Source organism: Antedon bifida, chromosome 1, assembly GCF_963402885.1.
Source record: "Antedon bifida chromosome 1, ecAntBifi1.1, whole genome shotgun sequence".
NCBI lineage: Eukaryota > Metazoa > Echinodermata > Crinoidea > Comatulida > Antedonidae > Antedon > Antedon bifida.
In genome coordinates, this window is record NC_136226.1 from 12,206,979 (window position 1) to 12,222,553 (window position 15,575).

Here is a 15,575-nt window from a genome sequence, read left to right on the forward strand (position 1 = left end):
TGTTATCGTCAGAGATTTTTTTTTCTCAAAATGACCAAAATATACACATTTCAAAATTAAATTATATTACAGATGCACGTATAATGTCATACCATAATTCTTAATACTGTTATTACTGTACATACTTTTTTTAGAAAATGAAAATCTTTTCCAAATATAACCATCAATCAAAATTCACTAACATTGTTATATGTGCACGTATATCATCATCTTATGGTGTCATAACCAATTTGTATCAACAAATAAGAGGATAAACATTTACTCATTTTTCTTTAAATATTCTTTTACTATTATTATTACTATGCTGGGATTTAAACGGTCGAAAATTGGTCATTTTTCGAAAAAAAAATCCCTGTACTAAAATATGGCTATATATGCGCATATATTGCTCTTGTATCATCTTATAGAGCCATAGTAACCAGTTTTGTCGAAAAATAAAAGGGTCGAAATTTTGCCATTTTTTGAAAAAAATCCCTGTACTAAGGCCTACAGAGATTTTTTCGAAAGATGCCCAAAATATCGAATTTTTTAAATGCAATTATTATGCGATAATATGGCTACATATGCGCATATATTGCTCTTGTATCATCTTATAGAGCCATAGTAACCAGTTTTGTCGAAAAATAAAAGGGTCGAAATGTTGCCATTTTTTGAAAAAAATCCCTGTACTATTAGTAGGCCTACAGAGATTTTTTCGAGAGATGCCCAAAATATCGAATTTTTTAAATGCAATTATTATGCGATAATATAGCTATATAATATGCGCATATATTGCTCTTGTATCATCTTATAGAGCCATAGTAACCAGTTTTGTCAAAAAATAAAAATATGCCTAATTATTTTGCGATAATATGGCTATATATTGCTCTTTTATCATCTTATAGAGCCATAGTAACCAGTTTGTCGAAAATAAAAGGGTCGAAATTTTGCCATTTTTGGAAAAAAAATCCCTGTACTATAGTACAGGAATTTTTTTCGAAAGATGCCCAAAATATCGACTTTTAAAATGCAATTATTATGCGATATTATGGCTATATATTGCTTTGTATCATCTTATAGAGCCATAGTAACCAGGTTTGTCGAAAAATAAAAGAGTCGAAATTTTGCCATTTTTTGAAAAAAAATCCCTGTACTAATAGTACAGGTATTTTTTCGAAAGATGCCCAAAATATCGACTTTTTAAAATGAAATTATGATGCGATAATATGGCTATATTGCTGTATATGATCATATATTGCTTTATAATCATCTTATAGTACCATAGAAACCATATTTTGGACATTTTTTTTAGAAAAATTGGCAAATTTGAGCTATTTATTTTTTTCAAATATATAATTAATTTGTCAACACCAATTGGTCATGATACCATAAAATGTTAATAAATTAATTTTGAAAAGTGCCTATTTTTATCATTACATTGAATAAATTCATCTGGTTCCAAATAATATTTTTGTGGATTTTTACTTTTATGTTGAACCAAAGAAACGATAAGGAATAAATTACCTTCGTGACGTTTCGTTCCAACCCAGGCTTTAGTCTGAAGCAGCTGACAGATTGTCGGCGAAACGTCACGAAGGTAATTTATTCCTTATCGTTTCTTTGGTTCAACATAAAAGTAAAAATCCACAAAAAAAATATTTTTATCATGTTTTGAACAAATCCCTGTAAACATAAAATGGTCATACTACACAATTTTACAGATATATATATATGTTTATATTATAATTTCAGTAAATACCATAATGTATTACTAAAATGCAATTTCATACAAGAACACTTCAGGCTTCAATGATAGTTTCTTCTTTCAAACCTAAACAAAAATCACATTTGTTTTTATATAAACATATAATAATTACAGAAATGTTATACGTGTATTCAAGCATTGTAAGACAGTGCTTACCATTAATAATTCCTTTCAGAATACGAGTATCACCAACTTGATCAGCAATTTCACTCACAAAAAAACGAGCCACACCCATTAGCAAGCTTCCGTCATACATAAACACATTGACGCTGTTAACGTCACTATATGGAATGTTCAGATACATCTCGAATCCACTGATGCCACACCATTTATAAACGTGTATTTCACCGAACTGGCTAAGAACGACAAGATATGGAGTGCCTAGAAATATACAACAAAAAACTCGTCTAAAATGTCCTATAGCATATTAATAGGTTTTCCCCCTTTTGGGTGTTCCCACATTTATTTACTGTAGTAGAATTAATTAAAATAATAGTTAATTCACCGTCTACACTAAAGCTATCTAGTCCAATAACGCCTTGCCCCTCGAACTCGGTTATTTCCGCCCATTGCTCGTCTTTAAAACATACTGTTACGACAGGCATATAGTAATCTGTAGTATCATCATTGTTTCTTTCAGATGAGGACACTACGCAAGGCTGACCATTTATTTCTATGTTAACGACATCTATGTATTCACCAGAAATCTGATGCTGCAGCTACAAAAACAAAACATCATCTCAATTAAAATAAAACAAATAAAAATATGAACACTTTCTTAACTAGATATATCTAAAAAGGCCCAACTTCCTAATTGGAAACCTTTTCCAAGTTGACTAAAAGGGGAGACCAGTTGAAAAAACATCGGTAAATTGCAGAAAGCCAGGGAAGAGTGAAATTACAATGTTTGCATTTTTTGTAGAACGTATACATAGGGCTTAATTGTGTAAAATAAAAAAATGTATTCAATGAAATTAATGTAGGTCTATATAAACAAAATATATAATTACCTCAAAATTCATTCCGGACCATTGATAAATATCAGTTGTTGTAAGACCAGTTTCCAACTCAGAATCGTAATAATTGGCAAACACTAACCAAGGATCATAATCATCATGCTCAATAAACAGAACAGTGATGGCGCCTTGTGTTACAAATGACTGTTCTAACACGAATGATTTATCCATTCTGCTATATAGATATAACCCTGAATTTACAACACTTGATCCTGTTTCAGAAAAAAAAGTATTCAATATAACAGTAACTTTCTAATTAATGTGAAATTTATTCCTAGGCCTAAACACTACATTACCTGTAACTGTGTCTTCCGAGTTTGCAATTGCCAAATATAAGCTTCCATTTATTGTGATCATATCGCTGTCAATTGGAGTTTCCGATGATATTTCAGCTAATATGAGATCTTCTTCAATCAGTATTACACGTGTAACATTATTGTAATCGACTCCTTCTGTGCAATATCCAGATTGGATACTTCCAGTCAACACTAAGAAGGTACTCGTTTCATCGGGTGTTTCAAATGTAAAGGAAAACAACTGTGCAGTTGAAGCTGGAATTAAGCCTTCAGTCACCTGTTACACAGAATAATAACGTGTATAGTATTATAGACAGATTATATGACACAATGCCTTATATGTATCGCATTTAATATAATACATGTACCATGTGATCAATATTTTTTATTAGTACACTGTTTACAAAATGTGTTTATGATACTGGACACTACTAGACAGCTAAACTCGGGTGTAAATTACTACGAAGTTGAATAAGTACTTGGTTAGAAGGCACTCGTTTTTGTTTTACAATCAATGAACAATATATACTTGGTTGTTATTTCCAACCAGATGGCAAGACTTTGGTTACTTGTGTTTCATTATCTTTTTTAAAAAAGATAGTGAAACACAAGTAAAATACTGTTTTAATTACAATTTAATGTAGACACAGTATATAGTTTCATATTATAATAAGTCCTATCCAATCATTCTAATACCAGTCTGTTAGGCATACTAATTTCTAGTATTGTGTGCATAAAATTAGAAATGAAGATTATTACCAAAAAGCACGTGTCTTGGTCGTCATCGTACATGTATAGAGCAGATTGTATACATTCTTCAGAATATTGGTTTTCGGTAACACTTATCAACAGCGTGTCTTCATACGCCACTGCATAGATTGTAGCAACATCGGTTCGGTTGATAGTCTGGTAGTCCTCAAAGTAGCCGAATCTGACGGCTTGAGCTTGAATAATTATTAAGCAATATTTATTCGGGTGGTGCCTTTACAAGGACCATATACGTTTTGAGAAAATCAAACTATAACATACAATACAACATATTATTTAAATGCTACCCAGATAATAATGTGAAAAATATCATTAAACCGATCATTAAATAGTAATTAAACTTACTTTCATCATATGCTTCTTCGAGTAAATGTATTGGAAGACACTGAGTACGTAATGAAGAATTTACTTGTATCAGGTCACTTTCAATCCTCTCCATGTTGCTGTCAAAATTGCTCAACATATCAGACAGATCAACACCAAGTACATAACCCGTAACTGTAATATTTCCCGTAAAGGTAAGACCTGAGCTTGTAAAGTGCTGTAAACAGATACATATACTTGCTTATCATGTATTTATTAATAATGTAACAGTGAAGATTTATAGCTAACGCATAAATGAAATTCTGAGATTTACTTAAGACGTTCTGTGTCGTACCTTATGGCCTGAAATTTGAGTTGGTACATCATCACGTACAGCATGTGCAGCGTAGTACACTGGGCCTAAGTAGTCAATGTATCCGTAGTAGTCGGTATACATATCACCAAGAATATTCACATCAACCGAAAAATTTTTATACCCTCCGATATCTTGGTCACCGTATGTTAGAACTACATCAGTAGACAGGTTAAATGTATTCACCAGACCGTGTACAATCACATCATCTAAAACAAAATGAACCAATTATTTCATTATCTAAAGAGGGCAGAGACTACACTGCCAAAAACATTTGCAAATTTACTCAAATTATAAAAATTGAGAAAAGAGCTGAGAGCTTAGGCATATACTCACCAAATGCGTTGACATTACCGATTGACCACGTTCCTGTTATGGTTTGTGGTGTTGATAACGTCACCCGGTTTGCTACTGTAGAGTCAAATGGTACAGTATCCACATCGTTCGTAACAGTTGTATGGTCGAGAAATTTAACACTTGCAAATGTGTTGAGAGAACCAGTTAACGTTTGCGTAACGTTCTGAATCACAAAATCGTTTGGCATGGAAAGGCCGTTTATTAAACCTGAAATGGCGAAAAGCAACACTTGTTATATAACTAATATTATAATTAAACAATACATTATCTCCACCAGTACGACTCTTCAACACCTCCATCAACCACCACTCACTTAACAATGCAAATCCTTTACCTGTAACAAAGAAGTCACCGTAAACTATAACATCATGTCCAAAGATGACGCGTCCGTCAATTGATGCATTTTCAGATTGGAGCACGAGTAGATCTAAAATCATTTTTAATGTCAAGTTTTCATAGACTATATTTCCTTCAAAATCACCGTCGATCCATAAATTATCAATTTCAACGTCTCCAGTTACACTTTTGTTGCCAGTTATAGTCTAAAAAAATATATATAAGATAGATTGTTATATGCAATTTCATAAATGAAGCCATATTTCAGACTGCGACAGAATCTGGAGCTTAAACTTGCAAATTGCTTTCTTATTTTTTTTAATTATTTCACTTTAAAATGGTAGTGAATTTTCAGGCTTATACTAAAACAGAAAGAAAGCATTACGGTTGATTCTGAATATAAAACAGCATCATCAATTATGAAAGAAATGTTTTCTCCGTTGACATGATCGTTGAACCAAGCGTCATCTTCAATATGAAGGAATCCTTCGAATGTAACAGATCCTTCGATGGTCAAATTTTCGTTGCTCAATGCGTTGTTGAATAGATCTATAATATTGAATAATCACACACATCACATAAGATTTTGTTATACAGTAGTAATGCTTATGTGTGTTGCCGCGGTAAGTCAAATATTATTAATAATACGGTATGTTGTTTTTCTTCTAACCTGATAGATCTGTTCCATTAACAGTTCCATTCGAAACAAGATCACCGTCGACATTCAAACCATAAAACTGTTTTATACCATCGATAACAATCAATGAACCGGACACACGAACGGCCCACTCATCATACTAAATAAAAAAAAATGCAAATCAGAGTAAAGGTCAATTCATACCGTATGGTACTTTAAAACTATTTCCACGAATATGGCGTTCCATACCAATTTAATATTATTCAATGTGAATGAATCATATAATTTTGTTGCATACACTAACATCATACCTCAGTGATATTGAATCCACCTATTAAACCTTTTATCATTAAATCACCATCTATCATGATGTTAGAAAATGTCATAGGAACTTGAATATTATAATCATGGTCGATTAGGATAACATTAGATATGTCAACTCCATCAATGAGAATACTATCTTCTAATGAAATAGCATCTGTAAAAAATGAAACAATAGCTAGTGTTGTAATTGTATCCACACTGCATTAACTAGCATCTATCACTTGGATATACATACATACATAAAGCGGGACATTTAAATGAATTACGGTACACGCTTTCATAAACAGAAACATGCGGACCATGCGTTACGTCTTTACTTTGAGGTGGAGAAATGTTTTACTGGAATGCTCGTAATCGCCAAGCACGGGTACGTATCCTAAGTCCAAGAAAGGCCTACCACTTCTACAAATAACTTTAGTGAGCAAAATGTTGTGGGTGTAAATTACTCACCTGCTGAAACATTCATAAGGAATACCTTACTACTATTAATATATTGGTCGCTGTACTTGGATAAATGATTGGTATAAAGTTCATGAATGTATATATTATCTATCGTTCCATCTACATACAGATCACCATCTATCGTAACATCACTGTAAATTGTACATAAAACTATTTTTTAGTTATAAAAAAACGTCTGTCTACATTCTTAATGGATGAATTAGGAAAGAAACATTGGATGTAATGTATCACAACATTTCGGTCATAAATCAAATGAAATAATTTATAGTTATGCTTGATGCATGCCTTTCGTGAACATCACAAGACATAATATATAGATGAATCAAGACGTATACTGGCAATAATATATAAACCTCTCATACCTCGAGAATATCTTCCTTCCTCTAATTTCTTCATCTGTATTGGTATAAACTAATCTTTGAGAAAATTCGTATAACTTTATCCGGTTGACTTTGCTCAAAACCGAAATATTTCCGTAAAAATAGGCATCAGACTCAAACCTCAAATCGGCTGTAAAAATAATCAAGAATTGGGTTGGTAACACAATTCTATTTTGGAAATAATTGGATCAAGCATCCTCTCTGTAATAAGTTTGCATCAACAATTTCTTTCTCATTTTCTTTACTGATTTCATCTTCAGACGACACCATTCACACGAGTTGGTTTCTAATAATCCTAACATTACGACAAATACAGGCTTTTTAATACGATGTTAAATTACAAACATGATTTTTTTTAACATTCACAACCATACACATAAAAAAATACAGCACATTCACTGATTTGTATTACAGATGTTTCCTCCAAGCAAAGATACTATATTTTTATTTTGCATTTTATAATTTTAACTTACCATCAAATGACTCGTCCGCCGACAACTGAATTGCGTTTAGATACAAATTGTCTACATCTACACAATTAATAGTGCCTTCAACCAATACACAAGCATCAACTGAATAAGAGAAATCAAGTAACAGTAATCAATAAAACTACAACATCCATCAATCACATTAGGCTGTTGGGGTCGGCTAGACGTAGGAGGTCTCCCGATGTGGTGACAGATACCGTGGCTTAACCGAATTTCAATAAAATGAAAGTCTCATTATTATGCAATACCTGAAACATTCTGTGTAAACTCTTTGGTACCCTCGACGGTAATATTAGAATCTATACGGACAGCTTCCTCGTCCAGTTTTGTGATGTTCACTCCATTGACAAAACCATCAACGGTCACATTGTTGGTTGATAAATTCCCTCGAAATGTTGCATTATCCGTAACAATAATGTCCCCTGCAAAAGAGAAAGTAACGTGATAGTTTGAATCGGTAACATATATTTGTATTGTTACAGTATTGCCAGTAGATGGTTATTCGAAATGATTTTGCAATGTACCATACTTATATACTTATACTTATGATTGAATATTGATAGAATACTAACCATATATGATTTGATCACTGTTCAACGTTACAAAATCTTCAGAAATGTCGCACTCGTTGACCGTTTCACTAACATGAATGTTTTTGTAAACTGTTACGTTTCCTATAATCTCTAAATTGCCTAGTAATGTTTGATTACAGTTTACCATCAAAGCCTATAAAGAACAAAGTATAAACGGATTTCAGTTGAGAGCTACACGTGTCGAGTCACATGCGCACGGTCAAAAACATACTTGTTTACCCGAAAGCTGCGCAATTCGAGTGACGCGTCGTGAAAAAAGACTTTCTTTAACGAAGAAAAGAATTGAATTTGCTATCAGTACATACTTTGTCGTAAAATTCCGACACATCAACATAATCGACGGTCATGCCTTCTTCAAGAAACAAACTTCCATTTATGTGCAAGGAATCATTAAAAATCAGAAACCCTGAAACAAAAATACATTTTAGTTTTACAAGGATCTCATTTTGATAAATTAATATGCAAGTGAATACATACGCAATTGAAGACGAGGAGATAGAAACCGTGTATAGGTTTACGGGCTAGTCTTATGAAGGAGCATTTTAGTACAGAAACGTATTATCCTACCTGTGACGTCTTGAGGGGAATTAAGTGTTACAAAGTCTTCTAGTCGTTGACCATCAAAGGTGCCCGCAAGACTGATACCGCCATCCATGGATATGACACCGTCCAAGATGACATCAGACGTAAAGGTTATGTTGTCCGAAACGCGGAGTGCTTCCTGGTCTAGCGTGGTGATATTTATTTCGTTGATAAGGCCATCGACTATGAGAGATCTTTGAACTGCGGAAAAGTATTTAACAATTAAGAATAAGAATACAGTTGGAATATAACTTTTTTTCATGTCACTGCCAGAGCTACAGCTAAAATATAACTGCAGATATGGTACGAGGTTGACTCATTTATTTACATGCCGTTTTCGATGGTGAAGAATTTGTAGAGAACATTGATGTCAAAAATTATGTTTGAGGCCATGCAACAGTCGTACTAAAGCCGTTTAGGCTTTATTTATTCACCCTGGCAAGTTGGTTTTATGGCCACAGTGGGTAATAACCAACTTACCGGGGTAAATAACTAAGCCTTAGTGGAAATGACAATTAAACAAAAATTCCATCTTACAATGAACGTCGTCTATAAAGATCTTCAGTCCCACGATGTCGGCGTTTTCATCAATCATGATAGTTCTGTTGTAAAGTTCACTTAAATCTTTATTATTGATTTTACTTTCATACGGTAGAATGATATCACCATTTACACTGAATCCATTTGTAAAGAACACCGGCCCTATAAGACGAATATGTATTTATAATAATTATTCAAAATGTTGTCTAATAAAAAGGATACGACTTAAATATACATAAAACTATTCATAATCAACTTTATTCGAATTTGCACTTTCGAAATATGGGTAGTACAGGCTCATTTTTGTAATCTGGAATTATTTGCAATAGGAACTAAAGTCAGTCATACTGGTAATAAGGGCACACTTACCTTCAATTTCTTGGTCTGCATCGAGTAAAACAAAGTTTTCTGGGCGAACACCATTTATTGTATAAAACAAAGTCACGTTTGATTTAAATGTTATATTATTAGTTGCCAACAGATCACTATATATTGTTTGGCTACCGATCGTTCGAATAAGATCTTCAGATATATCTATACCATTTAGTTCATTAAGCAGATGGAGATTTTCGAATGTTGTAAGCGAGCCTAGTAGATTTTGAGATGCTGGAAAAGTAAATATCGTGAAAATAATAACTTGATTTTGTTATCGTATTAAGAAATGTAATTATGTTGAACTAAACAGAAAATAAAAGACAGATTTAAACTGAAAGGCCACAAATGACATCGACTTGAAAACTTATTTTGAAAGTTTCTTAAATACTGGCGAATTGTTCAAAATGGAAACGTTTGCATACCACACATGCAATTACCAAACTCTTCGATGTCAATAACACTCTCGAAGAAATCCATTAAAGCAGATAGCTTAACCAATTCGGCGTCTTTTCGAAATGTACAATATTAGTACAATGTTTGAATGAAGTATTTACCATTACTACTTACAATATTCACTCTTGACAAATTCTGCTTCTTTAGAATGTTAAAAAAAGGTGCATAACACGATTGAGGGCTCAATTATGACCGAGGGAGGCAGGATGGTCCTATTCCCAAATAGCCTCAATCGTGTCAAGTTGACATTTCTCAAGTTCGATATTTAATCTATTTTATCCTCGATACAAATTGTAATATGTAAAAATCAATCGCAATTCTGTTTTACTGTGCAGATTATTTTTAATAAATATACCATTATGAATGAATGAATAATTTTTGATTTTCTTTAGTGCCTCATTACGCGTCATTTAGATTTAAATTAAAATATTCATGAATATTGACAAACCTTCTATAACAACATCGCCGTGTGTCTTTACAACATTCTTAAATTTATTGATATTTGTTGAATCTATATGGCCATCCAGGATTAACAGATTATCAAAATATACATCAGCTTCGAAAACAACGTCATCTTCCAGTATAATATCATCCGATGTTAAGAATACAGAATTTATAAACTTGTAAAGGTCAATCTAAAAATCAAACATTTGTAATTATGGAATAATTCATGCCATTCAAAATTAAAATTAGTGATTCCTTTTCCACACACACCAACAGCGACAACCCAGCCAATTGGATGGAGACAATAAAAAAATAGTAAATGATAAGAAAATGAAGCACAAAAATTGAATATATAATTGTAATATAAACATAATCTGTTGCAGGGTACTATATACCTTACCCCATTCATGGTTGTACCTAGAAGCATATCAGCACCGTCGAGGACTGTCACGTTACCCCAGAATGTCTTGTTTCCTTCAATGTATTGATGATCCTTTGTCATTATGACCAATTCTTCAGGAATATAAATCCCATTAAGAGTGCCATTCAGCGCAAGCTCGTCAACATGCACATCCGTATCAAATTGTATATCGCCTATGTACACCTGGCTACCATTGGTTATAAGTAGATAATCGTCTGAAATTTTAGTTTACAATTTGTCATGATACTGTATAGGCAGAATACAGTATGAACAACACAACTAAATAATTAATTCAAATTAATGAATGAACTTTATTTAAAGTATAGAAGAGTATGTTCTATTGTCTTTTTGTCAAGTGGTTGTTTTATGCTTTAAATTTTTTTTTGTATTTCGAGTCTTTTTATACCGATTAAATAAAAAAATAAAAATATATATAGGGTGATTCAAACAATGTATCATATAACACATATAGTAGGATTATGACGTAAAATATCACTAGGCCTACAATGATTCCAAAGTAACGATAGCAGTGTTTTTTTGTACCGTACTTTAACATTACATTACATGAATACACTTATTTCATCTGCATTCATGTGTACTTTATTCTTTACGCAACTATTTCTCATTTTATCACAAAGAGTTGACAAAATAACAACCACAAAAATACAATAGAACTATATAAAAACAATGCAAACGACCGCAACAATTATACCTGGTATCTTATGTCCATTCGCCAACCCCAAAACGAAGACACTAGCACCTGCAGTAACCGTCTCCGTAAAAGTTATATTTCCAAAAATAACCGCGTTTTCGTTCTTCTTAATTGAGACTGAGTCGATATGTTCTATGTTGACTCCATTTATAAGATCATTAGTCGAGACAACAGAATCATTAACATTTAGACTGGTTACATTTAATAATGAATAAAACGTGACAGTACCTTTAAAAACAAATTTGATATGTCATTAGATTTGAATAAAAATGATGGTGACTGAAGTGTCCGCCTAATTTTCATTTAAAACCGTCCACTTTCATTGCATAAACACAATCGCCATCATATTGCGCATACCATTATTCTCAATTATTTTTATATAATTTATGCAAAATACCAAATAGCTATTTTTTACTTTCCTGATATACAGGCCATTCACAAGACATACATAATATGACCCACATAAACAAGAAAGTCGCACAGAAGAAGTTGAGAATGGAGTTTTTTTTTATCATGGTGATGGTCATGGTCTATATAAAAAGTTCATAAACAAAATATTTATTAAATTATGACTTATATATTTTTAAAAATGAGACTTCAATTGCAAATCTTCTCGGCGCGATGCTAGTGTTAATATAATAGCTTACCTCTAACCAGCTGATCTTCAACGTACAATGAAACAAAATCCAACATTTCGGTTTCAATCAAATCTAAATTTCTTTCATGTTTGTTGAGTAAATATCTCAATAGGACTAAAGACTCAAGTGCAAAATAATCGGCAGTGAAATTTTCGACATAAAGCGTATTTTCAAATGTCACATTCTCTAAATATGAAAAAAAATATTACAAACATAAAAAAAATTATATACTGTAAAGTAACAAATTTCTGATCAAACAAGAAATCGGTGTAATTTTAAATAAAAAAATAAAAAATTATTCTTATATATCGAATTGTTACCGGTGAAACGGAGATTGCTGTAAATACTCTCGTTCTTCGATATACTAGCCTTCGTCTCAAGCTCCGTACTTAATTCTCCCAGGCGTTCAATGTTTTCTCTCATTGAATCCTTAAGTTCAGGAATGCTGCTCAATATTTCATGTGTCTCTTGTGTAATTTCTAAATAAATTAATAATTATCTTGTTTAAACACCATTGTCTTTGGCTAAAAGTGTATTTACTTTGCCTCCAGATAACTATCATAAAAATGATGCTAATTACCTTTACTCTCATTCATAAAGTTAAACCAGTAGAAACTTGAGAAATCGGACAGGTCCGTCGAGTTTTCACCATATGTAAACAGTGTGTAGACGTTACCATCTAATTCAAACACAGACATGTCATGAATAATCGCTCCTCCACCAGAGCGCGCGTTCCACTGGGGAAATTGCTGAGTAGATAATACCCAGTCACCAGCATCATCACATTCATATATGACTGCTCCTACATATGGCTAAAGTAATAATTGTAAATGTAGTATTAGACCAGGAAATGTTACCCGCCCATACTACCTACCGTATATTAAGGCCTAGTCGATAATGGCAAATAGGCCTATATAAATATACATTTCTACAGGGGAAAAAGTGTCGCCTAAAAAATGGAGTTTATTGTATAATTGAGATGTTTCATAAAATATTCTATGTTGTGAAAATAAAGTTTCTTGAATAAATATAATATATACGTACGTCTTCGTTGGCTACAATTAAAATGTCATCACCATTTGCCAAATGTACATATATTATTTCTTTGGCAGCCGTAGTCGGCAATGATTGGTATTCAAGTACGAGTTGCCCTGAAATTCAAAATAAGCACAAATTAACGATGTGGACGACGATGACGGTGTGGACGACGATGACGATGTGGCCGACGATGACGATGTGGCCGACGATGACGGTGTGGCCGACGATGACGGTGTGGCCGACGATGACGGTGTGACCGACGATGACGGTGTGGCCGACGATGACGGTGTGGCCGACAATGACGGTGTGGTCGACGATGACGGTGTGGTCGACGATGACGGTGTGGTCGACGATGACGGTGTGGTCGACGATAACAATTTGACCGACGGTGGACGGTGATATGGAAGGTAATAGTGATATGGAAGGCGATAAAGATATGAGAAGGGTAACAATGACAGAAATAAGGTGATGTACTTACCCGACCACCAGTAAATTGTAGAATAGGTTTCTTCATATTGAATTTGATCATTTTCGATTACATTATTCGTGAAAGCAATAAACGTGTTATGATTCATCTTAAAAGCAGTCACACTTCTAGGAGCCGTAGTGGGTACAGTTTGAATAAGAGTGATGGATGGACTATCTGTTTTAAAAGAGTGTACACGTATATTATAAAAAATCAACTATTCAGATGCGTAAATAGTGAAATTGTCCCGATATTCTAGCAGTCTATTAAAAAGAATTAACTTACAAAGGTCTATCTTAAGAATAAGACTACCAATGTCATACTCGAATTCATCATTAACAAACTGAGTCACTGCAACGTACAATTCCTCGCCCACTTTAAAAAACTCTATGTCCGTGGCACCATGCGTTTCATAAACTAAAATTTCATCGAAATAACTCTCCTTCCATTCGTAGATTCTAAAGAAAAATATATAACTTTCAATATTGCATTATTAAGCTATGTTTAAACAGTATAGTTTAAGTAAGAAAAGGTGTTCGTACAAAAAAAAATGGTTTCAACACATTTTCACATAATTATAGTACTTAAACCAATATCATTACAGCATCGATTGACAGGAGCCCAAATGGACCATTGAATATAATGTAGATATATTTTAAAAACTAACCTGATATCATTTCTGTATTTAACATTTAGGTCTGATCGAAAATTTGCCACGCCAAAAATCAATATACCATGATATGTAATACAATCTATGGCCGATGCACCGTTAGTGGTAAATGTGAAAAAAGGTTCTGGTACTGAAGCGGTACCATCCCAGATATGTACAGTCGACCTGCCTGTGTACGATAGAGTATTTCCAGAGTTGAACTGACCAATTGCCGTAACTAAAAATACCACGGTGTTGTTCAATGGCAATATTAGTAAATCTTTAACGAAGGAAGCGTCATATTCCGATAATTTATTAGTGATTAGTCGACCATTGTCATTGAGAAACATTGATATCTCGGCTATATCTTCGTATGCATTAAGAATATAGGTGTTACTATCCGTTGTGAAACCCCTTGTTACACCTTCTGTCCATGCGTCAATGTTACTCTGTTCTATCCTCCACTTATTGTTCGTTGATACATCAAATACTGCCAAATTCAAATATACATAAAGTAATAATTGGTGATGGAAAGATTTGTGGTGAGTCTAATTTCGGCAGTTATTTTCTACAAGGACTGTTATTCAAATACATAGCATATAATATGTCCACGGCGATTCAAATATTATTTGAATCGCCGTGGACATTAATTGTCCGTAAAGATAACCTTAACATTTATCATTAGGCCTATAACAAACTATTTTTGATTTAATAACATACCGTCTATATTTCGTTTTTGTCGTGATCTCTCATTACTTAGCATAACCTTTGACAAATCGCGTTTGTATTCTTGCAGCTTTTCATCAAGAAAGTTACGAAACGATTGTCTAAACTCCATGGCTTCGGATTCAGTAAGTGTGACGGAGTGTGATAAAGTTGACATGCACATCACAAGTAACACGACAAAGTTTAAGTACGTCATTCTAACAAAACAAAAATTATACACTTACTTATTGACGCCATATTGCCTTGTAAAAAAGTTTGTCAATACATTCGTATAACACTGTGTTTTCGATTGGCATTATAACAAAGAAGATAAAAAATTATTATCCAGCTATATCGGCCTAATTTGCAAGATTTACCGTACTAAAAAGTATCCACTTCTTAATACCTAAGAGCCTAACTCTTACCTTGCTTGATTCCAGAAGACGTTGGATGCGTACGTATTGCACCAACTTCG

The 15,575-nt window shown here is 33.2% G+C and overlaps 1 protein-coding gene across 1 annotated transcript; it reads right to left on the minus strand.

The window, feature by feature from the left end:
* Nucleotides 1-1,692: 1,692 nt before the first annotated feature.
* Nucleotides 1,693-15,575, minus strand: LOC144842346 (uncharacterized). Its single transcript, XM_078698782.1, has 34 exons — nucleotides 15,526-15,575; nucleotides 15,116-15,318; nucleotides 14,414-14,885; nucleotides 14,032-14,204; nucleotides 13,759-13,923; nucleotides 13,287-13,393; nucleotides 12,823-13,054; nucleotides 12,563-12,721; nucleotides 12,252-12,428; nucleotides 11,605-11,832; nucleotides 10,872-11,107; nucleotides 10,476-10,662; nucleotides 9,569-9,805; nucleotides 9,197-9,361; nucleotides 8,645-8,860; nucleotides 8,383-8,483; nucleotides 8,057-8,210; nucleotides 7,733-7,906; nucleotides 7,470-7,568; nucleotides 6,979-7,126; nucleotides 6,605-6,747; nucleotides 6,142-6,308; nucleotides 5,864-5,990; nucleotides 5,579-5,742; nucleotides 5,192-5,399; nucleotides 4,837-5,064; nucleotides 4,483-4,709; nucleotides 4,170-4,365; nucleotides 3,816-4,000; nucleotides 3,057-3,333; nucleotides 2,755-2,972; nucleotides 2,250-2,463; nucleotides 1,901-2,125; nucleotides 1,693-1,810 (listed from the first exon to the last, which is right to left on the minus strand). The coding sequence occupies exons 2-34, from the start codon at nucleotides 15,315-15,317 to the stop codon at nucleotides 1,779-1,781; spliced, it is 6,243 nt and encodes a 2,080-aa protein (XP_078554908.1). The 5' UTR covers nucleotide 15,318; nucleotides 15,526-15,575; the 3' UTR covers nucleotides 1,693-1,778.

Excerpts from the sequence above, each read along its gene's own strand:
- LOC144842346 (XM_078698782.1), bottom strand. The coding sequence starts at position 15,317 with ATGACGTACTTAAACTTTGTCGTGTTACTTGTGATGTGCATGTCAACT. Across the intron at positions 13,924-14,031 it reads TATTCTTAAGATAGACCTTT|ATAGTCCATCCATCACTCTT; the intron begins GTAAGTTAATTC and ends CTTTTAAAACAG. Across the intron at positions 5,743-5,863 it reads TAATGGAACAGATCTATCAG|ATCTATTCAACAACGCATTG; the intron begins GTTAGAAGAAAA and ends TCAATATTATAG.